The sequence below is a fragment of the Culex quinquefasciatus genome, chromosome 3, assembly GCF_015732765.1.
Source record: "Culex quinquefasciatus strain JHB chromosome 3, VPISU_Cqui_1.0_pri_paternal, whole genome shotgun sequence".
In the NCBI taxonomy this organism is placed as follows: domain Eukaryota; kingdom Metazoa; phylum Arthropoda; class Insecta; order Diptera; family Culicidae; genus Culex; species Culex quinquefasciatus.
In genome coordinates, this window is record NC_051863.1 from 75,558,645 (window position 1) to 75,585,876 (window position 27,232).

At 34.4% G+C, this 27,232-nt stretch overlaps 1 protein-coding gene across 1 annotated transcript; it reads left to right on the forward strand.

Moving 5' to 3' along the window:
• Positions 1 to 3,096: 3,096 nt before the first annotated feature.
• Positions 3,097 to 26,966, forward strand: LOC6032742 (alpha-tocopherol transfer protein-like). Its single transcript, XM_001843236.2, has 4 exons — positions 3,097 to 3,381; positions 25,671 to 25,974; positions 26,050 to 26,410; positions 26,476 to 26,966. The coding sequence occupies exons 2-4, from the start codon at positions 25,694 to 25,696 to the stop codon at positions 26,725 to 26,727; spliced, it is 894 nt and encodes a 297-aa protein (XP_001843288.2). The 5' UTR covers positions 3,097 to 3,381; positions 25,671 to 25,693; the 3' UTR covers positions 26,728 to 26,966.
• The last annotated feature ends 266 nt before the right edge of the window (positions 26,967 to 27,232 follow it).

Sequence of the window (27,232 nt, forward strand, 5' to 3'; positions counted from 1 at the left end):
TGAGTTTTTGACATCATTGAAAAGCATTGTACTGTTGTTCATTGAAAAGTATTGTAGTTTAGGGTTAAATGCATATTACAGTCCAGACTTTTTTTTTCGAAGGCCCCGGAAAAATTTCACTTTGAATAATCAAATCACGATTTTTTCGTTGTCTTGTTTTTGATTGTTGTACTAAAATGTAACCCATGCTCATGAAGTGAAAATATTGTATTTCAATTACGAAAATTTTGGTACCCTAACATGTATAGGTCATCGCTGAAATTTTGATTTTTTCCCGTTTTCGTCATTTTCCCATTTTTGCGCGTGGCGCATCGAAAACCCCAGTTTTTATTTTCAAAAAATCGTACAGCCATCCCTCATATTCAAAACAGTTAACAGATCGGCCAATGTTCAAAAAATCATAGAAAATCGATAATTGAACTTAATAATTCGCTTTTACCTTCATTTGAAAGTTTTTCTTGCGATCTTTCGAATGCTGTATCGAACAACTACAAATTTTAACTTTTATATCAAGTCTTTAAAGAAAAACTTTGACCCTTGAAATCCACAAATTCGGAACACTTTTTTCTTACGGATGTAAACAAACTTTGATTCTATCCAGGAGTACATATTTTCTACAAAATAATGACTTCACACACTGGAAACAATGAAACTTAAGCTTAATAATGGTCTGATAACTTTTTTTGTGAAAATATGTGTTTAATTCGGTGTTCCACAATTGTGGGAGGCACAATAACACCCCACAATTATGGAACACGCAATTTGGAGGCAGTGTTTTGCAGCTCTGAACAAAACAGTCTCGAAATGCAGTTTTTTATTCAAAAAGAACTCCTTTTGCTAGTGAAATAGCAAGAGAATGTTCAAATAAAGGTCCTTAAAAAAAGGGTCGCCAGAAAAGATTCATTTGGCATGCTATTGAAAAATTATCACAAAAGTGTTCCGAATTAGTGGGTGTTCCGAATATGTGGGATGACTGTATCTCAGAGTATTGAAAACATAACTTCACCATTTTTGATATGTCATGTAAAACTTTCCGAGAAATCTGATAAAAATATTTTGAGACATAGGGCCTTTGGTCCCGAGACCTTCAGAACAGCATTTTAAGTTTTCATACGACCTTTTCAAATGTTATGATAGATTTTTGGAACTTTTTACTATTTTTCACAAATAGCCTAACTAATCACCTTTTTTTGCGCCTAAGACAGCTAAAATCGGATGAAATGATGCGGAGATATGTTTTTTTAAAGTGGTTTTTGCGAAAATCGACGAAAATTGCCATTTTTTGGACCACCCTAACACGGCATAAAAATACGGGTCTAATTATTTCAGCGAAGGAACCCCCAGAACAATGTTGAGCCCGATCGGAGAACTTTTGTTCGAATCATTCTTTTTTCGTGGGGAATTGCTGTATATCTGAAATAAAAATTTGAATTAAATTTGATCCACCACCAACAAACAATTTGTCCACGGTTCTTTTTATAGAAATCTTTTCATGAGCTATTCGTAGCAAAATGTTCGGCATAAAATTCTGAACAAAACGTAGTACTAGGTTTCTATCAAACTGTAAAATGTTTACATGTTCCATCACAAAATGTGCCAAGTGCCCAAGGGGTGTAAATACTTTTTTTACATACTGTAAATGTGACCCCAAACATGCTCTAAAGTGATTTAATATTATTGATTCCAAGATGGTGGCCAAAATGGCGGTTTTGACATACTGATAAAATGTATTTGGTGTGCTAAAAGGCAATCAAAACTCACATTTGACTCAAATGGGGTCACAGAACTCAAATATAATGTTTTAAGTAAAAAAAAAAAAAACACACGAAAAAACTTTTTTTTATTGTGATCTGATTATTCGAAATCGTCGGATAATCGAACTTGGGATAATCGAGGCTTCGGATAGTCGAATCTGGACAGTATTGGATTATTTAAATTCAAACATTCGAAACAGATACTTTAAATCAACATTCCATTACAGTACAGTATTTGTTCGGTAACTGGGCTGAGAACGTAGCCCAGTCACCGAATGCTGCTCGCTAACTGGGCTGAACGAAAAATAACGAGGGGAACACCGATGCATAATATTTTCCTGATGAAATATAAAAATAAAAGTTAATCAAATTTATTTACGATGTTTACTTTTCATATGTCTTAAATTGTGACTTGAAATGAAATAAAAGTTTGAAAAAAGTTTTTATTATTTATTGAACATGATTTTGCATCCATTAACCCCTCGGTCATTTCGGTTTGTTTTGGTTTTTTGACGTTTGTCTGCTTTTTAACTGGGCTACGGCCCAGTTATCGAGCGCCCAGTTAAAAAGCAGCCCAGTTAAACAACGCCCAGTTACCGAACAACTACTGTACTACAAATACAAAACCAAATATTTTTATTACCCGGACTGGTTTAACTTTTTCCAACACTTATCAAACTCGATTTCATTAGATCTGGATCATTCATGTTTCATTCATAAATTTGATCCACCACCAACAAACAATTTGTCCACCGAAGACGGTTCGATAAATCGGCACTGAGTGTAGAAATCACATCCGCACGCGACTTTGCGAAAAACAATACAAACAACCTGTTTGCCCACCAAGCTCGCGCGTTCTTTGCGAAGAACTGAGAGAGGTGTACCAACGACGAACACACGTGCTTGCATACTGCATACTAGGGTGGCTCGGCGTTTGAAATAATAATATTTGAAAACGATCTTAATTGTTCTGAACAAACCTAGGTTGCAAAACTTTCCCTAAGAAATTTAGCATTCTGAATAACAACGCGATTGTATTGGTTTTATAATTTTATTGGAAATTTCAAGCAAAACAATGTAAACACTTCGGCTTTGGCCCATTTTCATCGTTTTGCCTGATTTTCGTGAAATGTTAATTCAAAATTTCAAAAATAGTCAAAATTAGGGTTTAAGCAAAATTAATTTAAAGGCTGCACCATGGGAGATGTTTGAAGCCAAAATGAGATTAAAGGAACCACCCTAATTATGCATACTAAAGCAGCAAAAACACAAAACCATAACCGCGCGCGGCTCAGCTTGTCGTCGTCAGAATAGATCGCGAAATACACTCAACCAAAAAAAGCAACAACCCAAACACTCGACAGTCGGTGGTTTTGTGGTTGCCACTTTAGTCTTTGCTCGACTCGCGTTTGGTGCACAAGTCCGTCGGTCGTCGATCCGAAGTCGTCGTCGCGATTTTGTTTCATTCTTGTTTGTGAAAATTCCCACCCTCCTGTGTGAACCTCGCAAGAGAATTGCAGCCGAGAGGAGAGGATCCTTGAAAAAATACTGTAACCGGTCGTGGCGACCTTGATCCGATCATCCATCCCCAAGAACCAGAACAACCGGAACAAGTTCGGGAAAAAAGGTAAATGTCAACTCTGGGGTGCAGTGAAGATCAGTGACATTCTTCGATTATGCTCAATGGGACTTCCGCCTTAAAAAAAGGTCAATAACCAAAATGCATCGAAAATAGACTCTATTTATAGGATGGTGTAATAATAATACATCCTCGGTGAATGGTGAATGCATCTGTCTGTGATGCAAAAAACATAAACCTACTGGATTTGAAACAACCGGTAACATCAAGAGATCGTATCTGTTTAAAAAAATATTCTTACGGAAAACAATTAACTTCAATTCAACTGTTGAAAAATAATATAGATAATTTAGGTGAAACAATGTAATTGGTCACTCACTACTAATGTGAAGATCAACTGAGATCAGGACACAGTCTTTGCTCACGAACTCACATTGGTACAATTGCATTGTTTTGCTTCAATTTCTCACATACCGTCATCGGGGACGAATCGGGACACATGGAGCGAATTGGGACAGTTGTTTTAACTAGGTTCTTTATTGTAATTGTTTTGCGTGATACAGATACAGATCAACTAAATTAGTACATCTTTTTCCTAATTAAAAATCTTCAAACTGTAGTCCCGATTCGTCCCAGTTGACGGTAAGTTGATTTCCTTCCAATCAACCCATAGCAGATAGGTTACAAACAACTTTTCAAAATGGCGAAACCTTGTGTGTAAACAAACAGTCCATCCCACTTGCTCTAGTGACAGCTCAGTTGAGTAAGAAAGGGATAGGCTGCTTGTTTACATCTAGGTTTCGCCCTATTGAATATTTATTACGGAATTATCCTAGATTTCATCTCTCTTCGAGAATGAAAAAACAACATTGAGTACCAGACTATCACATTTTTTGAGCCATTTTAATTTGTGTTGTTCGATTTGCGTGTTTTTTTCTCTTTGCATTCCGTATGTTAAAACTATTGCTCTTGTTATTGTTGAGCAAGTCTCTAACTTATTGGTACCAGCCCGGAATTTAACTTTTCGCATTTTTTCTACGATTTGTAGGTTTTTTCCTTGAATGACTTCGTCCATCGATTCATTATGTCGAAATATGCCATTTTTTAGCATTAGTTTCTCCATAAAAAATTAGGGGGCTGTCCATACAAAAATGGCATACGGAAAAGAATCTCGATTTATTTTTCTTTTTTTTTTCATTTTTGTATATAATTAATGGATCAAAAGACATTTTGGAGTCCTTACAATGCTATAAAAAGTAAGAGAATTTTAAACTTAAGCAATTCTCTAAGAAATCGGTCTTTTTTAAAAAAATATTTTTGTATTTTTTTATCCGGTGCACTTTATTAAAATTTCACTTAAGTACTTTTTGATTGCAAATTTGATTTTACATCGAAAAATGAAGTTGAAATTTTTTGCGACCAATAATTCGATTTTTTTCAGTAGGGACCATCCATAAACCACGTGGACACTTTCTTGGGAATCTCTTACCCCCCCCCCCCCCTCGTGGACAATTGTCCATACAAGAAAAAACTTTTGTATGGATCGTAGACAATCGCCATACCCCCTCCCCTAAAGTTTCCACGTGGTTTATGGATGGTCCCGTATCGATTTAATCGATTAAATCAGTATCGATTAAAAAATCATAATGGTCTTAGCCTGTCAGCTCAAAGGAAAAAAAACTCGTTCAACAATTTTTTGCATAACCTGGAAATTTCTGAAAAGTTGGCTTTTGATGTCCCCTAAAACATATAAAAAAAAATAATAATAATAGTGTTTTTTTTTTTGCAAATCAATTTTTAGTGACAAAAAGTTAAATTAAAAATCACCAAATTTATTTAACCGTGTATCATTTTTTTCATTGTAGTCCATATCCATACCTACAACTGTGCCGAAGACACCAAATCGATCAAAAAAATTCTTCAAAAGTTACTGATTTTTCAATTTCCATACATCATTTTTGTATGGACAGCTGCCAAATTTGTTTGGAAAATTATATGGACAAACTAATGATGCAAAATGGCTTCTGTGGGCATACCGGAGGCACCAAAAAAGTTTCAGTCGGATAAAAAAATACAAATAAAAATCGAATAACCGTAATCTGAGAGAACTTCTCACTTTGTAAATCCCGATTTTTTTGATGAATTTTGAATTTTGACTCAATGAAACATTTAACTTTTTTTTGTGATAGTTGACTGTTTTCCAGAAAAATCACCACTTTCATATTTTTTTGACATTTTTTTCATGTCACGGAGAGTATTCCGTAACACCACTATTCAATAAGTTTTTTTTTTCAAATCTTGGGTGTTTTTTAGAACCTAGATTTTTGTGAATCAGCTGGATTTTCAAAACACGAAATTCCGTGCTGGTACGAAATTTCAATTTTATCGTAAATTTAGTAGTTTTATGCTAATATATTAAAACTTTAGTGAATAAAAAGCTTTCAAAATTATGTTTTGATAAGTCATGAGTAGAGCGCCAAACATTGAACATTACGCCCATTTAAAATGCTAGTCTTGGTTTAAAAATTTTCAAAATATTTTTTTTCATGTATTAACATTGAAAATCGGACCATTAGTTGCTGAGATATGGTCATTAGAAAATCGTGGGTTGTTTTGGTGATTAAGAAAACTTCAATTTTCGTGTTTCTTTTTCTTAAAGCGGCTCTATCTCAGCAACCCGACGTCCAATCTTCAATGTCTCTTTGACAATTTTATAGCAAATTTTCTGAACTTTTCAAAAAAAATATTTTTGGAAATGGTCACTCATGGTCACTATTTTTAAAAATTTAAAAACTGCAAATATTTCGCTAAAATCAAATTTTCGGTGGCTATATCTTGAAAACGGAGCACTTTATCAAAAAATCTGTAAAGTACTTTTCGATTACAAATTCAATTTTGCATTAAAAAATAATGTCAAATTTGTTTTTGCATGAAACTTCGATTTTTTCCAGGAATCACATTGTTTTTCAAAACATCATAACTCGGCGGCAGAATTTTTGACCATGTTTCTGTATGGCTCAAAAGTTGCAGATTTTTGTCCCCCAAAACATATCAAAAAATCTCGAAAATCAAAAAATACGTATTTTGGGAAATTGAGTTTTAGTGAAAAAAAAAGTTGATTAAAAAATCTGCAATTTTTTTCCGTGTATCTTTTTTTTCTCAATAGTCTTCAACAATACCTACAACTTTGCCGAAGACACCAAATTGATCAAAAAATTCACTCAAAAGTTACAGCTGTTTGAATATTTACATACCATTTTTGTATGGACAGCAGCCAAAATTGTATGGAGACTTGTATGGGTGAACCAATGACGCAAAATAGCTTATTTGGTCATAGGGAAGGCCCCCACAAAGTTTGAGCCAAATCAAAAAATACAAAAAAAATCCATTTCCGGTTTTGATAGAGAATTGCTCATTTGCAGATTCAGAAAAAGCAAATGGTTTTTTATAGTTCCTCAAAATAACGTTTCATAGAATTAGTATGAATTAATTGTAACTGAATTCATTAAAAAAAATCAAATTTATTACTTTTCATTTTAAATTTTGACACTATTGCTATAATAAAAAAAACTCCCGGGTCCGGGAATTGTCGGAAAATGGCCAAATTCAACTCTCGATTCCCGGGAAATTGAAAATCTCGAGAATCGTCGCCCTCTTGTCATGAGTTTTATGTAGAATTTCAAAGTTATATAAACCGTTATAATAAGTTAATAGTTATCTTTATCATCAAACCAAATTCGTTCCTGAATTGGTTAAGGATGACTCTTTCGGGTTTGAACACTCTAAAAAAATGGATGATTTATCAACCAATCAAATATTTATTGTCAATATGTCGAAAGGTGTGCAAACTTTTGTTTCCTCATTTTTAAAGTTTTTTTTTATGGAACTTTTATTGAATCATTGCGAGTTTTTTATTTGACAACAGTTTTCTACTGCTAATCAAGTCTACATTGATATAAATGTAGTTTAGTTACGAGTTTCAGTTAAAATTTAACGAAATCGATAATTTAAAGTTTACAGATCGTTTAGCAATTGAACAATTTGATAAAATAATGTATGTGTTTAGATTTTATCTAGTTTGATTCAAGAACATTTATTATAGTTTTGGCTAAAAACACATTAATTCCCTGAATATATACAATACAAAATTGTAAGTGCGGTTTATGACTGTGACTAACACTAACCAACACTAACGAACGTTTAAACCTTGTTGAAATGTTGTTCCTTTCAAAACCTTAGAAACCTACATTAAAGGTTTGGCAAAGAACTTTACTTTTACCAGCTAGAATCGACGTTTCTTCCTCACGTTGGTTCTGCGCCCTTTCATGAAAGAATCTTCCAAGCGTGCAAAGTGAGTCGGTTGTATCAAGCAGCAAACGGTTTAAAGCACGCCGTGGCGGTTTGTTTTGAGTTTACCCCTTTGGCAGAAATAATCACAGTCGTCTGTACGTGTGGATATTTTACCATCTGAGCAATTCTCTACCAAAACCGGAAATGGATTTTATTTGTATTTTTTGATTTGGCTCAAACTTTGTGGGGGCCTTCCCTATGACCAAAGAAGCCATTTTGCATCATTAGTTTGTCCATATAAATTTCCATACAAATTTGGCAGCTGTTCATACAAAATGGTACGTATATATTCGAAAATCTGTAACTTTTGAAGGAATTTTTGATCAATTTGGTGTCTTCGGCAAAGTTGTAGGTATTGTTAAGGACTATTTAGAAAAATAGGTACACGGAAAAAAATTTCCCGATTTTTTATTAACTTTTTCACAAAACTCAAATTCCCAAAATACGTATTTTTGTTTTTCGAGAATTTTGATATGTTTTAGGGGACAAAATCCGCAACTTTTGAGCTATAGAGAAACATGGTCAAAATCTGCCGCCGAGTTATGATTTTTGAAAAACTGGTGATTTTGGAAAAAATCGAAATTTCATGCATAAAATTTTTGACCTCATTTTTAATGCAAAATTGAATTTGCAATCGAAAATTACTTTACAGATTTTTCGATAAAGGGCCCCGTTTTCAAGATATAGCCACCGAAAGTTTGATTTCAGCGAAATATTTGCAGTTTTCAATTTTAAAAATAGTGACCATGAGTGACCATTTCTAAAAATATTTTTTTGAAAAGTTCAGAAAATTTGCTATAAAATTGTCTAAGAGACATTGAAGATTGGACCTCTGGTTGTTGAGATACAGCGGCTAAAAAAAGAAACACGAAAATTGAAGTTTTCTAAGTCTCACCCAAACAGCCCACCATTTTCTAATGACGATATCTCAGCAATTAATGGTTCGATTTTCAATGTTAATACATGAAAAATTCGTGAAATTTTTCGATCTTTTCGAAAAAAATATTTTGAAAAAAATTAAATCAAGACTAACATTTTAAAAGGGCCAAACATTAAATATTATGCCCATTAAAAATGCTTGTATTGATTTAATTTTTTTCAAAATATTTTTTTCGAAAAGATCGGAAAATTTCACGAATGTTTCATGTATTAACATTGAAAATCGGACCATTAATTGCTGAGATATCGTCATTAGAAAATGGTGGGCTGTTTGGGTGAGACTTAGAAAACTTCAATTTTCGTGTTTCTTTTCTTTAAGCCGCTGTATCTCAACAACCAGAGGTCCAATCTTCAATGTCTCTTAGACAATTTTATAGCAAATTTTCTGAACTTTTCAAAAAATATTTTTAGAAATGGTCACTCATGGTCACTATTTTTAAAATTGAAAAACTGCAAATATTTCGCTGAAATCAAACTTTCGGTGGCTATATCTTGAAAACGGGGCCCTTTATCGAAAAATCTGTAAAGTAATTTTCGATTGCAAATTCAATTTTGCATTAAAAAATGAGGTCAAAAAAATTTTATGCATGAAATTTCGATTTTTTCCAAAAATCACCAGTTTTTCAAAAAATCATAACTCGGCGGCAGATTTTTTGACCATGTTTCTCTATAGCTCAAAAGTTGCGGATTTTTGTCCCCTAAAACATATCAAAAATTCTCGAAAAACAAAAAATACGTATTTTGGGAATTTGAGTTTTTGTGAAAAAAAAGTTAATAAAAAAATCGGGAAATTTTTTTTTCCGTGTACCTATTTTTTTCTAAATAGTCCTTAACAATACCTACAACTTTGCCGAAGACACCAAATTGATCAAAAAATTCCTTCAAAAGTTACAGATTTTCGAATATATACGTACCATTTTGTATGAACAGCTGCCAAATTTGTATGGAAATTTATATGGACAAACTAATGATGCAAAATGGCTTCTTTGGTCATAGGGAAGGCCCCCACAAAGTTTGAGCCAAATAAAAAAATACAAAAAATAAAAATGGTCGAAATCGGCCGGTTTTGTAGAGAATTGCTCCATCTGTTTTAAATTCAACCAGTCGTGGCAGATTCTTACATCACAAATCTACAACATTGGCTAAAGAATGTGGAAAACTTTGCAACAAAAACAATTAAATAGATTAGTAAATTAACCAGGGGTTTGAAAAAAATCGATATGGCTGAAGATATTTGGAAAGAAAAGTGTTACCTAGTTAAACTTTTTGAAACTTATTTGTTTTAGCATATATCAATCAATCATAAAATCTTAATTTTGCAATCAAAGATTTTCATTTGATTGGGTTAAGGTTTTCTAGAGGTTTTGCAAAATAAGAAACTCATACATGTATTTTAAATACTGACTGTGTCCTTCAACTTGGATTAAACATTGACCGAAAGGCATTCACTTTTCGTATTTCTACAGTTTTGACAGTATACCTAATTTATAACAACTTGAAATTCTAGCTTGGCCCACCTGTCCGTATTAAATGGGCAAGAATTTCGCATGGGATTCTTCTAATTTGCATATCACAAGGTTCGGCAGTGAATAAAATTCGCCAACTTGGAGAACTTTGCACACTCAACAACTTGACTAACGCAGAATTTGATCATTTTGTGGGTTTGCCAACCGGTTCTTCAGAGTATCGGCATTTTTGCCAGACTCGCGAATATTTAATTGGGATGATTTGAGATATTTATGACCTTTGAAGGCATAGGAACAGCTGGATTTTGTTCTCCAACTTCCCTTTTTTATTCAAATTTATCAGACAAAATCTGCTAAACTTTTATTTAAAAAAAACGCAATGAATTTAAGTTGTTTTTGCATTTTTGAACTCAAGGCTTATATCATTAGGACGCATATGCTGTTTACGTGACATTTATTGAAAATGATAGATTGTAACGTGTAAGCTATTGAAAGACAACACAGCAAAATTGCTCGTAAATACCCCAGCTGCGTAAAGATGCTTTTTAAAGACGTTTAAGATGCCGAACGTATAAAAACATCAATCGAATTGGTGCTGCTGGTGATCGTCTTCGAACGTCGAATTGCCATTTCTGGCACAAACGATCGATAAAAGCACCTGACAAGTGTGAACAGACTGTTTAATGAGCGACGTTTGTACAGTTGGAACAAAATTAAAAAAAAAAAACTGTCAAAAACAATCTTGGGAACAAAATGGCACGGAAAGGCTATCTAATAAAAAGTTGGTTTTAGCAAAATATCCCAATCCACAATTGTTCAAAAGATTATACGCTTAAGATTTAGATTTTGCTTATGTTTTAAAGAAATTAAAAACAATTAAACAAACAACGGTGTGTTTCCTAGAACAAACTTAAGATAAAAAAAAATCAGAAAGTCTGATATTTGGCACCATGAAAAAAAGGGCTCTTTTCCGACATTTTGCGGGGTCCGTCGAAATATTTCGTCGGGGGGTCTAAAGCAATTTTTTTTATTGAAGAACGATTAACACCGCCTACTGAGTTTTTTATGATTCTAATAAAATAATTTCCATAAATTTGATCAAAATTTTATATGAGTTTTATGTTTCAGCAAAATGTTTTCATCCTCAAAAATATCACAGTAGGCGGTGTTCATCGTTTAAATGGGAATTTAATCTAGAAATTTTGGAGAAAGTCACTTTTTATTTTACGAAATTGGGTATATCTCTGCTTTTACTAAACCAAAATTGTTATTTTTTTATGGAAATTGTCTAGAAAATTGTTCTCTGCAATGTGATTGATTCGAAAATGTTTTAAAATAATTTAGAGTCTCTTGAGGCACATTCATAAGTAATTTGATGGATATGAACATGAACCCATCTATTTCCATCGACTTTTCTGATGAAAAATCCTGTAAAATCGAAAAAAATCTTTAAAAAAAAGTTGCTCTAGACCCCCGACGAAATATTTCGCCGGACCCCACAAAATGTCAGGAAAGAGCCCTTCTTTCATGGTGCCAAAAATCAGACTTGCCGAATTTTTCATCTTAAGTTTGTTCTAGGAAACACACCGTGATTTGAGATCATTCATTATTTTCTTGGAGCAGTTTTTTGTGAACTTTGAATGCTCTTTTTTTCTTGATAGGTGAGCAATTCTCTGAGTTTTCGGTCATTCGATTTTTTTTGTATTTTTTAATCCGGCTGAAACTTTTTTGGTGCCTTCGGTATGCCCAAAGAAGCCAACTTGCATCATTAGTTTGTCCATATAATTTTCCATACAAATTTGGCAGCTGTCCATACAAAAATGATATGTGAAAATTCAAAAATCTGTATCTTTTGAAGGAATTTTTTGATCGAGTTGGTGTCTTCGACAAAGTTGTAGGTATGGATATGGACTACACTGAAAAAAATGATACACGGTAAAAAAAATTTTGGTGATTTTTTATTTAACTTTTTGTCACTAAAACTTGATTTGCAAAAAACACTATTTTTATTTTTTTTTATTTTTTTATATGTTTTAGAGGACATAAAATGCCAACTATTCAGAAATTTCCAGAATGGGCAAAAAATCTTTGACCGAGTTATGATTTTTTGAATCAATACTGATTTTTTCAAAAAATCGAAATATCGGTCGCAAAATTTTTTCAACTTCATTTTTCGATGTAAAATCGAATTTGCAATCAAAAAGTACTTTAGTGAATTTTTGATAAAGTGCACAGTATTCAAGTTATAGCCATTTTTAGGTAACTTTTTTGAAAATAGTCGCAGTTTTTGCCTAAGTTATAGCCTTTTTAAGATTTTTTACGTTTTTGAACCTTCAAACTTTGTGTCCCGCTTTGCCCCACTTCCCGTTGACCTAGAGTGCTCATATTTTGGCCAGATGCTAGTTTTATATGTACAAACAACCCCTGAAAATTTCAGGCAAAATGGTGAGGTCGATGCGAGATGGGTATGCTTTGCTCGTGGACTCGCTCTTAATTTTCCTATTATTTTTGAACCACGAAACGACCTTCTTTTTTCTACCAAAAATAACTGAATCGAAATGCAATACTTTTCGATGCAAGAGTAATACTTTTTGCTACAATGGTTGAAAAGTTATACTTTTAATCACTAAAATGAATGCTGAAAAGTTGAACATTTCAACACTTGCATCGAAAAAGAAGCAAAACTTGATTTTATCAGCACTCGTCGTATTTATTATTAAAAAAAAGTACAGATCGTGCTCTTTTTTTGCAAATTGTTGCATAAACTACTATTCTTAAACTCTCTGAGTACTGAATGAAACTTAACTGTTTTCAATAGGGACTTATCGACAGTGTTGGAATTCTCGCGCTCTCGCGAGAAATATTGTTCTCTTACGAGTTTTCCCGAAAGCAACTCGCCGAGTGCCCGTGCACTCCTCTGCTCGTGAACGAGCCATCTCGCGAGCCAGAATTGCCCGCAAGCAAAAAGTAAAACGACTTGCAATGAAAACACAGAACATTTTAGATAATTTTCTCAGCTATTTTAGAATAATTATTTCAGAGATGGATAAAAAACAAGCAAAAAAATTAAAAATTAGATCTAAAAACGTTACTTAATCCACCTTTAGGTAGTTGGTGCCTTCCTCGCATATTTTTATCAAAATATCTGAGATCCGGCCTCGAAAAAAATTAATTAAAAACACTAAAGTACTTATAACTTTTGATAGGGTTGTCAGATCTTCAATCTTTTGGGTTTGTTGGAAAGGGCTTTTCATTACTTATCCAACGATGGGTCGCATGATAGATCCGGACAATTTTTTCATCAAAAAATTTGAGATCCGGCCTCAAAAAAGTGTATAAATAACACTTAAGCGCTCATAACTTGTGATGGAGTAGTCAGATCTCCAATCTTTTGAACGCGTTGGAAAGGTCTTGCAAATACCTTTCTAACAATTTGTAGTATAACGGGTTTTCTTACAAAAACCACCCTTTTTACAATGTTTCAAACTCTAGCCAAGTCGTTTTTTTAGCATAACTTTTGAAGCACTTTTCTAAACTTCAAAATATTAACTAGGGTCTTGTGGGACCTCAAGACGGATCGAATAAGACCAAAACGGTCCGAATCGGTTCAGCCAGTCCGGAGCTAATCGTGTGCATATTTTTCGGTGCACGGACCTACAGACATACACACGCACAGACATTTGTTCAGAATTTGATTCTGAGTCGATAGGTATACGTGAAGGTGGGTCTACGAGGTCAAATACAGAAGTTTATTTTTCGAGTGATTTTATAGCCTTTCCTCATTGAGGTGAGAAAGGCAAAATGGTTTTTACTTTTGAATTGCTAATTCATAAACAGTGTTTCTTTTCTAATTTTTCAAAATTCCTGAGATATTCAATGAAAACCACCTGAAAATTGTTGTAAGTGCGACAACTGACCAAAGGGATTTTAGGTCAGAACGCGTTTGACACACGTCCATGCCCGACTATCGTAAACATTTGTAATTATTACTCAAGACTCCGGGAACCAAATTCAACCAAACAATGCACAGAATGGTCAGCCAACAAAACGTGTTTGTTATTGTTGTCATTGCTTGCTCTATTTTTTGTTTATTCAAGGTCAAACAATGAAACGCGCTCTTTTTGGAACGTCAAAAAGCAACGTGTGACAAGATAGCACAATCAAGTCGAAGTGTAGATAATCAATGGCCGGGTTGCCAAATAAGTTAAGTTTTTTAACTCTTATTTATTCAAAACCAGGATGTTTGACATATTTAAATTTTATTGAATCACCGCAAATTTAAAACAATCCACTTTCAACCTCCACGACTCGTGCAGAAGATACGCCACGGTCATTAATAAACATATTTACGTTAACCTTCTTCAAACATTTGCCCTACGTAATTATCACCTCGCCAATTTAGCTTTTGAATAATTCACGTCAAGTTTTGCTTTTCTTTCACTGTCATTGTGTACAAGAGTGCGAATCGGCCCGTGACGACTAGTTTTGGCGCGCTAAGTTAATAACTTGTCATTGCTACCGTGCATTACAACTAGCAACTACTTGCAGGGGCGTCGTCATTTTCGACGAGGTTCATTTGCTCATCGCAAAGTTCATCATCTAGGGTGGTTTGTTTATAAACAATTAGCAAGTGTAAGGTACACTCACTCGTAACCCACACCTGCGAAGCTGTGGCCGGATGGAAGGCCGACTGGGTAATTTCCAACCTGTCCATGTGACATCCAGATTTGTTACCTTGTTTGAAGGTTACAACCGACTGGTACAATGTAAAGTAAAATTGATTGCTTGAAAAGGTGCATTTGATTAAACAATTAAAATGCGCAGAAAACAATAAAATTTCAATCATATTAAATTCATTGTCTTTTAAAAAATAACCAGCAAATTATTAATAATGCATCACTTTATCATTCTGATGTGCACTCGAGCACTACTTGAGACTTCCAGTTAATTTGTTCTGATGAGTTGAGAGTAACAGTTTATAATTTTGACTTTAAAATGTTTTCTTTAAAAAATCAATTACGTCCCAATAGACAAACATGAATTTAGCTGCACTCCCCCTCATGCATGGGGAGCACTCATTAAATGCCGTGACGATTGAAGAATTGTTTTTGTGTGTAAACTCGCCAAACCGGATTCGTACAGTGTGCCGACTTGTAACGAAAGCACACTGTTTGAAGCATCATCGGCATGAAGAAGCTCACACGCCACATTAATAACTATCGACAGTGCTGGCTTCAAGGTTACAAAAACCGGCATTTTTTTTTCTTTCCATCAACAGCCCCTCTCTAAGATGGGCTTTGGGTCACTGTTTGGTGGTTCACAGTAGGAATTTTCTGTTGAATTATTGATTGGAGAATGTCTTTATATGACTAACTATCGGGAAGTTGACTTGTTTGACATCTCTGACAAGTGTGTGACGAATGTTGGCGCACATCAGAGTTCAACAAAAATGTTTTTTTTTCTTTTGCCGGCATTCAGGAGCTTGTTTCTATGGGAAAACTGTTCTCAAAACTTAAATAAAAGCTTGAACTATAATTGAGGATTGAAAAGTAAAAATCCGGTCACTAATGAGCAGTTCTCTACGGAATCGGTCTTTTTTCTTTAATTTTAAATTTTGTATTTTTTAATCCGACTGAAACTTTTTTGGTGCCTTCGGTGTGCCCAAAGAAGCCATTTTGCATCATTAGTTTGTCCATATAATTTTCCATACAAATTTGGCAGCTGGCCATACAAAATGATATATGAAAATTCAAAAATCTGTATCTTTTGAAGGAATTTTTTGATCGATTTGGTGTCTTCGGCAAAGTTGTAGGTATGGATACGGACTACACTGAAAAAAATGATACACGGTAAAAAAAATGGATATTTTTAATTTAACTTTTTGTTACTAAAACTTGATTTGCAAAAAAACACTATTTTTATTTTTTTTTTTACTTTTTGATATGTTTTAGAGGACATAAAATGCCAACTTTTCTGAAATTTCCAGAATGGGCAAAAAATCTTTGACCGAGTTATAATTTTTGAATCAATACAGATTTTTTCAAAAAACCGAAATATTGGTCGCAAAAAATTTTCAACTTCATTTTTCGATGTAAAATCGAATGCAATCAAAAAGTACTTTAGTGAATTTTCGATAAAGTGCACCGTTTTCAAGTTATAACCATTTTTGGGTAACTTTTTTGGAAATAGTCACAGTTTTTTATTTTTTAAAAATAGTGCCCATGTTTGCTCACTTTAAAAAAAAAATAATTTTGAAAGGCTGAGAAAATTCTCTATATTTTGCTTTGTTGGACTTTGTTGATACGACCCTTAGTTACTGAGATATTGCAATGCAAAGGTAAAAAACGTTACTTAATCCACCCTTAGGTGGTTGGTGCCTTCCTCACATTTAAAAGGTAATGCTATCCAAAATAGGGCGGACCTTTAAGTGTTCTATCAATTTGACTAATTATTCATCTCATTATTATTTCAGGGCACTTATGTGCTTACAACTTATGATAGCGTAGTCAAATCTCCAATTCAATTTGTGCCCGTTGGAAAGGCTTATTAATTATCAATCCAAAGATAGGTCGCATGATATATTTGGACAACGTTTTCATCAAAATACCTGAGATCTGGCCTCCAAAAAGTGTATAAATAACACTTAAGTGCTTATAACTTTTGATAGGGTTGGCAGATCTTTTATGTTTTGAATGCATTGGAAAGGTCTTTCGATTATCTATCCAACGACAGGTCGCATGATAGATCCGGACATCGTTTTCATCAAAATATCTGAGAACCGCCCTCCAAAAAGTGCATAAATATCACTTAAGTGCTTATAACTTTTGATAGGGTTGTCAGATTTTCAATGTTTTGGACGCGTTGGAAAGGTCTTTTGATTACCTGTCCAACGATAGGTCGCATGATAGATCCGGACAACGTTTTCATCATGATATCTGAGATCCGGCTTCCAAAAAGTACATAAATAACACTTAAGTGGTAATAACTTTTGATAGGGTTGTCAGATCTTCAATGTCTAGGACGCGTTGGAAAGGTCTTTTAAATACCTTTCTAAAAATGTATAACATGCCGGGTTTTCTTACAAAAACCATCCTTTTTACAATCTTCCGGACTTTTGTTAAAATCGTTTTTTTAGCATAACTTTTGAAGTACTTAACTAAACTGCATAATTTTTAATACCGACTTATGGGACCCCAAGGCGGATCGAATGACGCCAAAACGGACAAAATCGGTTAAGCCAATGTTGAGATAATCGAGTGACAATTTTTTGATCAACATCCCACCACACACACAGACATTTGCTCAGAATTTGATTCTGAGTCGATAGGTGTACATGAAGGTGGGTCTAGGAGGTCTAATTGATAAGTTCAGTTTTCGAGTGATTTTATAGCCTTTCCTCAGTAAGGTGAGGAAGGCAAAAACATGAAAATTGATGTTTTGCGTAATATTTAATGATTGGCCCGTTTGAAATGTTAGTCTTGATTTTAAATTTTTGAAAATATTTTTTTCGAAAAGATCGGAAAATATCACAAATGTTTCTTGTTTTAACATTGTAAATCGGACCTATAGTTGCTGAGATATCGACATTAGAAAATAGTGGGTTGTACGGGTGAGACTTAGAAAACATCAATTTTCCTGTTTTTTAACCTTTGCATGGCAATATCTCAGCAACTGAGGGTTGTATCAACAAAGTCCGAGATAGCAGAATTTAGAAAATTTTCTCAGCTTTTCAAAAATATTTTTTTCAACAGTGGGCAAACATGTGCACTATTTTTTAAAAATGAAAAACTGTGACTATTTCCAAAAAAGTTACCCAAAAATGGTTATAACTTGAAAACGGTGCACTTTATAAAAAAAATTACTAAAGTACTTTTTGATAGCAAATTTGATTTTACATCGAAAAATGAAGTTTAAAAGTTTTTGCGACCAATATTCGATTTTTTGAAAAAATCTGTATTGAATCAAAAAATCATAACTCGGTCAAAGATTTTTTGCCCATTCTGGAAATTTCAGAAAAGTTGGCATTTTATGTCCTCTAAAACATATCAAAAAATAAAAAAATTAAAACTAGTGTTTTTTTGCAAATCAAATTTTAGTAACAAAAAGTTAAATTAAAAATCTCCAAAAGTTAAATTAAAAATCTCCAATTTTTTAACGTGTTAAAAAATTGGAGATTTTTAATTTAACTTTTTGTTACTAAAATTTGATTTGCAAAAAAACACTAGTTTTAATTTTTTTATTTTTTGATATGTTTTAGAGGACATAAAATGCCAACTTTTCAGAAATTTCCAGGTTGTGCAAAAAATCACTGACCGAGTTATGAATTTTTTAATCAATACTGATTTTTTCAAAAAATCGAAATTTTGGTCGTAAAATTTTCAACTTCATTTTTCGATGTAAAATCAAATTTGCAATCAAAAGTACTTTACTAAAATTTTGATAAAGTGCACCGTTTTCAAGTTATAGCCATATTTAAGTGACTTTTTGAAAATAGTCGCATTTTTCATTTTTAAATTAGTGCACATGTTTGCCCAGTTTTGAAAAAATATTTTTGAAAAGCTGATTCTCTATATTTTGCTTATTCGGACTATGTTGATACGACCTTTAGTTGCTGAGATATTGCAATGCAAAGGTTTAAAAACAGGAAAATTGATGTTTTCTAAGTTTCACCCAAACAACCCACCATTTTCTATCGTCAATATCTCAGCAACTAATGGTCCGATTTTCAATGTTAATATATGAAACAATTGTGAAATTTTCCGATCTTTTCGAAAAAATATTTTGGAATTTTCAAATCAAGACAAACATTTTAAAAGGGCGTAATATTGAATGTTTGGCCTTTGTGAAATGTTAGTCTTGATTTGAAAATTCCAAAATATTTTTTCGAAGAGATCGGAAAATTTCACAAATGTTTCTTATATTAACATTGAAAATCGGACCATTAGTTGCTGAGATATTGACGATAGAAAATGGTGGGTTGTTTGGGTGAAACTTAGAAAACATCAATTTTCCTGTTTTTAAACCTTTGCATTGCAATATCTCAGCAACTAAAGGTCGTATCAACAAAGCCCAAATAAGCAAAATATAGAGAATTTTCTCAGCTTTTCAAAAATATTTTTTTCAAAACTGGGCAAACATGTGCACTAATTTAAAAAAATGAAAAACTGCGACTATTTTCAAAAAAGTCACTTAAATATGGCTATAACTTGAAAACGGTGCACTTTATCAAAATTTCAGTAAAGTACTTTTTGATTGCAAATTTGATTTTACATCGAAAAATGAAGTTGAAAAATTTTTACGACCAAAATTTCGATTTTTTGAAAAAATCAGTATTGATTAAAAAATTCATAACTCGGTCAGTGATTTTTTGCACAACCTGGAAATTTCTGAAAAGTTGGCATTTTATGCCTTCTAAAACATATCAAAAAATAAAAAAATTAAAAATAGTGTTTTTTTGTAAATCAAGTTTTAGTGATAAAAAGTTAAATAAAAAATCACCAAATTTTTTTACCGTGTATTATTTTTTCCAGTGTAGTCCGTATCCATACCTACAACTTTGCCGAAGACACCAAATCGATCAAAAAATTCCTTCAAAAGATACAGATTTTTGAATTTTCATACATCATTTTTGTATGGACAGCTGCCGAATTTGTATGGAAAATTATATGGACAAACTAATGATGCAAAATGGCTTCTTTGGGCATACCGAAGGCACCAAAAAAGTTTCAGTCGGATTAAAAAATACAAAAAAATCGAATGACCGAAATCCTAGAGAACTGCTCACGTGTATCATTTTTTTTTCAGTGTAGTCCGTATCCATACCTACAACTTTGCCGAAGACACCAAATCGATCAAAAAATTCCTTCAAAAGATACAGATTTTTGAATTTTTATACATCATTTTGTATGGCCAGCTGCCAAATTTGTATGGAAAATTATATGGACAAACTAATGATGCAAAATGTGTTTTTTGGGCACACCGAAGGCACCAAAAAAGTTTCAGTCGGATTAAAAAATACAAAAAAAAATCGAAAGACCGAAATCTCAGAAAATTGCTCTAATACGATTAGGTATATCCAGTGCTGTGGAGTCGGAGTCGGTACTTGGAACTCAACATGCACATTTTGTTTATAACTTTGTACAAAAAATTAAAAGTGTCTGAGAATGTTGATCCTTAGGCAAACTATTTTGATATTGTTGCAAATTATCGTTGAACAAATCTCAAGATTTCAGGATAGGACAGGCTTTTCTTGCGATCTTTCGATTGATGTATAGACCGGCTGTACATTTTTACGTTTTATATTAAGTTTTCAAAGAAAAACATTGAGCCTTGATATCCACAAATTCGGGACACTTTTTTCTTACGGATGTAAACAAACTTTGATTCTCTTCAGGAGTAAATATTTTCTACAAAATAATGACTTCACACACTGGAACCAATGAAACTCAAGCTAAGTTATGTTTTATGAATCGTCTGATAACTTTTTTGTGAAAATATCCGTTAAATTCAGGTGTTCCACAATTGTTGAAGGCACAATAACATCCCACAATTATGGAACAGGCAATTTGGAGGCAGTGTTTGCAGCTCTGAATAAAAAAGTCTCGAAATGCAGTTTTTTGTTCAAAAAGAACTACTTTTGCTAGCGAAATAGCAAGAGAATGTCAAAAATAAAGGTCCTAAAAATAGAAACGTCGCCAGCAAAGGTGCATTTGGCATGCTATTGACAAATTAACACAAAAGTGTTCCGAATTTGTGGGTGTTCCGAATATGTGGGATGACTGTACTTCATTTCTGCCTCCGCAGGTAAATAATGTGCTTTAAACCAAGCGTGTACGCGAAATCATTAATTTTTTTTTGCGTGAATCAAAATGTTTAAAATGGCATAACTCAAAAAGTGCACATTTTTGCACTTTGAAATTTGGAGACAATTTAGGGCATGGTTCAAATTTTAAGCTGGAAATTTTCAGATAGCACAAATGCACACAACAAAAGAACTTCATTAACAAAGTTGAATAAAAACTAAATTTTGAATAAAAATCCATTATTTAATATTTTTAGTATTTTTTTTTTTAGTATGTAAGAGCATGTTATGTTCAATTTTATTTCTGAATATATATATTATATAATTATGCAGGAAAAAATACATAATCAGCTACACAGTACAACTATGAAAATAATCATTTTTTTGTCAAACAATGTTTTATCTTTTCATTTTGAACTTTGAAGGTCTGCCATTCAGTAAATTTTGCACTTACAACCTTCAAACTCCGATTTTTTCTTAGTTAGAATGTTTATTTTCGAAAAAAATACCAAAAAATAATTAGAGTGTGTGGGTTATGCCTTCCTCACCTCAATGAGGAAAGGCTATAAAATCACTCGAAAAATGAACTTCATTATTTGACCTCGTAGACCCACCTTTACGTATACATATCGACTCAGAATCAAATTCTGAGCAAATGTCTGTGCGGGTGGTTGGATGTTGATCAAAATAATTGCACTTGATTATCTCGGGACTGGTTGAACCGATTTTGATCGTTTTAGTCTCATTCGATCCGTCTTGGAGTCTCCTAAGTCACAGTTCATAAATTGTAAAGTTTACTTAAGTACTTTAAAAGTTATGCTAAAAAAACGATTTCGGCTAAAGTCCGGAAGATTGTAAAAAGGGTGGTTTTTGTAAGAAACCCCGTCATGCTATACATTTTTAGAAAGGTATTTAAAAGACCTTTCCAACGAGCGCAAAACACTGAAAGTCTGACAACCCTATCAAAAGTAATAAGAACTTAAGTGTCATTTTAGCACTTTTTTGAGGCCGGATCTCAGATATTTTGATAAAAACGTTGTCCGGATCAACCATGCGACCCATCGTTTGATGTGTAATCAATATACCTTTCCAAAGAATGAAAAAGATTGAAAATCTGACTACCCTATCAAAAGTTATAAGCACTTAAGTGTATTTTGTACACTTTTTAGAGGGCGGATTTTGATATTTTGATAAAAATGATGTCCGAATCCATCATGCGACCCATCGTTGGATGGGTAATCAAGAGACCTTTCTAACGAACCCAAATTATTGAAGATCTGACAACCCTATCAAAAGTTCTAAGCACTTAAGTGTTATTTTAGACTTTTTTTGAGACCTTGTATTAACTTTATGAATGTGAGGAAGGCACCAAACACCTTAAGGTGGATTAAGTAACGTTTTTTTGAAAAATTAAAAAAAATATTTGAAGACAACTCATCAAATATGTGTTCAATTTTCAATTTCAAAAAATGAAAGGATCTGGAACCCAGTGCACGATATTTGCATTTATGTACATTAGTTTTTGAATGCACATTTTATTTTACATTAAAAAATTAGGCCGTTGGGCGTCCCAAAGGAAACCTAAAAAATTTGATAGAAATACAACACATAGCAACTAAAAACAATCATTCTGGCTTTTTTCATATTATTGTTAATTTTTATGTGCATTTATCAATTTTTATTGTAATGTAAAAAAAGTACAGCGGATCAAATTGTAGCATTTTGTGATACTTTTTACATCAAAATTTTAAAAATTTGGCATAAGCCGAGGAACAAAAACTAAAAAGAAGGTTTTACCAGCCTTATCGGTGTAAACAATAATATCTGAAATCCAAGCTTACCCAATTTACATTTTTGTTGATTTTAATTTTTACTTAAACATTGAAAATCAAAAATTCTAAATCGGCGTTGTACTATCTTGTCACACGTGCATTTTAGGCCATTTTGTGCAGCTTCTAATGACTCATCTTTAGACTTCCATAGATCCCCAAAATTGAGCAAAGTAAAGGATAAATAAAAACATCATTCGAAATAACGAATAGATTAGAGATAGTTAACCCTCTACAACCTAACCCCGCCTTTAGACGGGCTTCGATCTGGAAAATCACCAAAATTCCATTTTTCGACCAATTTTTGATCATTAAAAAGCATTGGAAAGAAGAACTATTAAAATTTAAGCATATTTTAGGGTTGGAAGTTTGACTTGTTTAATGTGACTTTGCCAATGTTTTTAAAAATGTCATTTTTTAGGGGTCAACTTTGGCTGTGTTTTTTACTAACATTTCCTATATTTTAAGTAAAACTAAGTATGCAGTATTTTTTTTAGTGTGGAGCAGCCGTGGCTGACTGGTTACGATGTTCGCTTTTTAAGCGAATGGTTCTGGGTTCGATTCCCATCTGCTCCCAACATAAATTTGAAATGATGAATATGAACGAAAAATCAAAGTCGCTCGGGGCGGGGTTCGATCTCCCGTCCTTTGGGTTGGTAAGCAAAAATGCTAACCACTAGGTCATGACGACTGAGTATGCTTCGACTGGAATTAGTTACAGAGAGCCAGTTGTGGCGCTATAACCACGGCAAATAGTTTCCAGGGCTATCGTGGAAATATAATGTCCCATCCCAGAGGGTCCCAGAGTACCAAACCTTCTTGACATGGTGTTCCCAACGAATACAACCAAATCTCGGAGCGTATGGTGGTGTGTCCCCACGCTTCTTCCTCCCCTGTCGATTCAGAATTGTGTTGTTGTTCGAACACTCAGTGCTCAAACTCAACCCAATTACGAGTCATCTCTGCGATACGGCTTTACGCAGTAGGCCTGGCCGCTTTAACGCTTGTGATGTGTCAATGCATTCCGATGCAATGGCGCACTACAAATGTTAATAACTGACAAGAAGAGTGCTAGGCGTCATCTAACCTAAGGCACTCTCCAGGATCCCTTCGAAAGATTGGCTGCGCTTGGGTCTGATTAGATTAGATTTAGATTAGTATGCAGCAGGGTTGTTAAAATATCAAAATATCAGCACTCAGCAACTACAATTATCTCGACTGAATATTCATGCCTCAAATACAACTGCTCTTCTCTCTTCATTGAAACTCTCAGCGCCGAACATAGCCGCACACGTTTTCGTGTTTACACACTCGCGATTGACATTTTCCTTTTCTCTCTCATTCTCGCTTCCACGATCATCCTACCGCAACAGCGTTTAACCACAAAAGCCGCCACAAAACCAATTTCGCAAACGCAGTTTGACGGGACGTCATGCGTGGTCGGATCCTAATCGCCATCTCACGTTCTCTCATTGCAGTTTTCGGAGAGATTGAGAGACTCAGCGGTGAGAGCGCATAGTCGAGGAAAAGGGAAGGAGTGATAGAGAGAGAATGACATCGCTGGGAATCACGAGATACAAGAAGAGATCTCACAAGCTATAGTGACGGCCGCTATACTCTCGGATATTTTTGGTGCAGAGATAATCTATTGATAGCTTTTCTATCACTCTTTTACAACACTGGTATGCAGTATTTTTTTAGTGTCCCAGACTATGCCTTTATGCATTTTTTTTTTACAATTTAAATGATACTGGTGCCATTCTATAGCAGAAAATGTGAAAAACAAGTAAAAAAATTAAAAAAATGATTGTAAAAACATGAAAAAAATAGATAGGCAAAATGTAATGATAGGAGGTGGTAGAATAGGCCAAATACTACCAAAAAAAATAATCTAAACAAAATAAATACAAATTAAAATGCTTAAAAAACAAGAAAAACATACAACAAGAGAAGTGCAGTTTTTCGTAAAACAAAAGTTGCTCAAAATGACCTCCTGAATAGGAAAAAAAATTCGAAAAAAAATTTGGGCAGTAGAGGGTTAAGGTGACACTAAATCAACAATACCAAATAAATCAAATGTTTTAAAATTTCACAAAATCTTGAAAAATGTTACGAATATATTTTTTGGGACATTTTCTTCTTTCCGACTTTTTTTAAAGAGGTTTGCTAACAGCAACATTTTCACGACTTGGTTTGCGATGCAGTAACTGTAAAATCAGTTTTAAAGTAATTCTACCAGTGCTTTTTTTTTTCTTATACAAATGGCTTCATTTGGTCAACACTAAACCCTTCAATGTTCGCTCTTTTTCACCAATCCTCACTCGAGACAAATGACGCAAATAACGATGATTTACGCACATCACTTGGTTTAATGGTTCACTGCCTAATTCATCTCTAATTTGCAAAATGTTTAAATTAAGCAATTTGAGTAGCATTAAAAAAGTGCTACTTATTTTTAGCTTCATTTTGAACTTTGATAAGTTTTGAATTTAAACAATATGTTTAAGAATAAAAATTGGAAATATATAATAAAAAAAACAACAGTTAACTTTTTAACAATAAAATTAGCAAAAATTAAATGATTTTTTAATCTTTCACGCTATCTCACCACTAAATGGCCTTTGTATTTGAGGCAACGCGACATCAACCACTCATTAGGTAAATAAATACATGTTTTTTTTTCTTGTGCTGCGAGTGTCCGACCAGCTTGCTGCTGGTTCACCTTCGCGAATTTTGACCAAAATCAAGTCAAGTTTAACAGCAAAAGCATGTCATTATGTGGGGTAGATACCTTGGCAAATTTGCGGGTATGTCTTCCTTGTGAATTTTATGACTCTCTTGAGATTTTTACCTGTTGAAATTTTGGATTGCAAATTGAAGAATCAATTGTTTTAAAACAGATTTGTAAAAACTACATATAAAATTTGAATACATTTCTTTTCCTTCACCCAGACTCTCCACCACAACCCGTGACCATGACCATGGCACACGACCTAGGCTACGATCTGGAGGAAGCCCTAAAGCGGGAAGGACTGAACCGGAATGACCTCGTCGCGCTGCGATCCCCGCCCATCGAGGGCGTTCCGCTGGACATCACCGACCGGCTGCTGACCTGCTTTCTGAGCGCGTGCAACCAAAACATCGACGAAACCCGCAAGGTCATCAAGATCTTCTACGACGCCCGGCGGGACGGCCCCGAGCTGTTCAACGATCGGGACCCGTTCAGCCCGAAGATCCGCCAGTGCTTCCAGAATCAGTGAGTTTTGGGGTTTCTGGAGCGGCGATCTATTGTTTAGATTTAAGATCTAATCTAATTACCTTTCATCTGCAGAGACTACTTTCCACTTCCTCCGACTCCTTCGGGTTATTCCGTGGTGTACCACAGGCTGAGCAGTCCCAAGGCGTCCAACTACTGCTTTGACGAAGCCGTCAAGACGTACTTTATGCTGCTGGAGTCGTGCCTCACCACCGACGGTCCTCGACCCGGGCTCATCTGCCTGTTCGACATGAGCAACGTGGGTCTGACCCACCTGCTGCGCGTCAAGATCAGCACAATCCGCAAGTTCTTCCACTACCTGCAGGACGGGCTTCCGGCCAAGCTGAAAGCCATCCACGTGCTCAACGCGGTGTCCTTCTTCGACAAAGTTCTCTACATCATCAAGCCGTTCATCCACGCAGAGATTCTCAAGATGGTGAGCAATGGTACAATCCTAAACCGAACCAAATTTAATCAACGACCTCCTCAATCCCATTCCAGCTGTTCCTGCACGGTTCGAACGACAGCCTGGAGTCGCTGTACGAGGACTGGATCCCGCGCAGCTGTTTGCCCTCGGATTACGGCGGTGAGCTCAAGTCGGTTGCGGACCTGCACCAGGAGCACATCAAAAAGTTCGAATCGATGCGACCTTACTTCCTGGCCGAGGAACGTCAACGGAACGGAAAGGGTGGCGACGACTCGGCACTGATAGACGGGGCGAGCAAGAAAATGAAATCGTTGGACATAGATTAGCATTTTGAAATTGGTTTCGTTACGCGCGTAGTTGTAGTCGGTGACCTGACGGGTGCGGGTCAGTTTGAGGTGGGAAACAAAATAATCAAAACCTTCTAAGCTAAAACAAACGATGTGATAAATAAATTGGACAGTTCCCCGAAGAACTGATTGTTGCAGAGCACAAAACAAACAAATAACGTACGATGGGTGGTGAGGGGTAATTGTTTAATAAACTGTGACATAATTATTATTTTAAACCTTTCTGTTTTCTTTCATTTCAAATACGGACTTCACTGTTGTGTTGAGTATTTCCAATGCCATCGGTTCTTCTGATTGGTGCCAAATATGGCTTATCAATACATGCCGCGTCGCTCAACTTAGGATACGTTTTTCGGATGATTTTCAATATTTTCCACAGTATCAACAGTATCTTTCGACACCAATGGAGTATTTTCGAAACGATCCTGCCTTCGATTCCTGTGCTTGCAAATTCATGATCATCATACTACGCGATGGCATTTAT

Coding starts and splice junctions, on each gene's coding strand:
- LOC6032742 (XM_001843236.2), top strand. CDS start 25,694: ATGACCATGGCACACGACCTAGGCTACGATCTGGAGGAAGCCCTAAAG. Junction 25,975..26,049: donor CGCCAGTGCTTCCAGAATCA/GTGAGTTTTGGG, acceptor TTTCATCTGCAG/AGACTACTTTCCACTTCCTC. Junction 26,411..26,475: donor ACGCAGAGATTCTCAAGATG/GTGAGCAATGGT, acceptor ATCCCATTCCAG/CTGTTCCTGCACGGTTCGAA.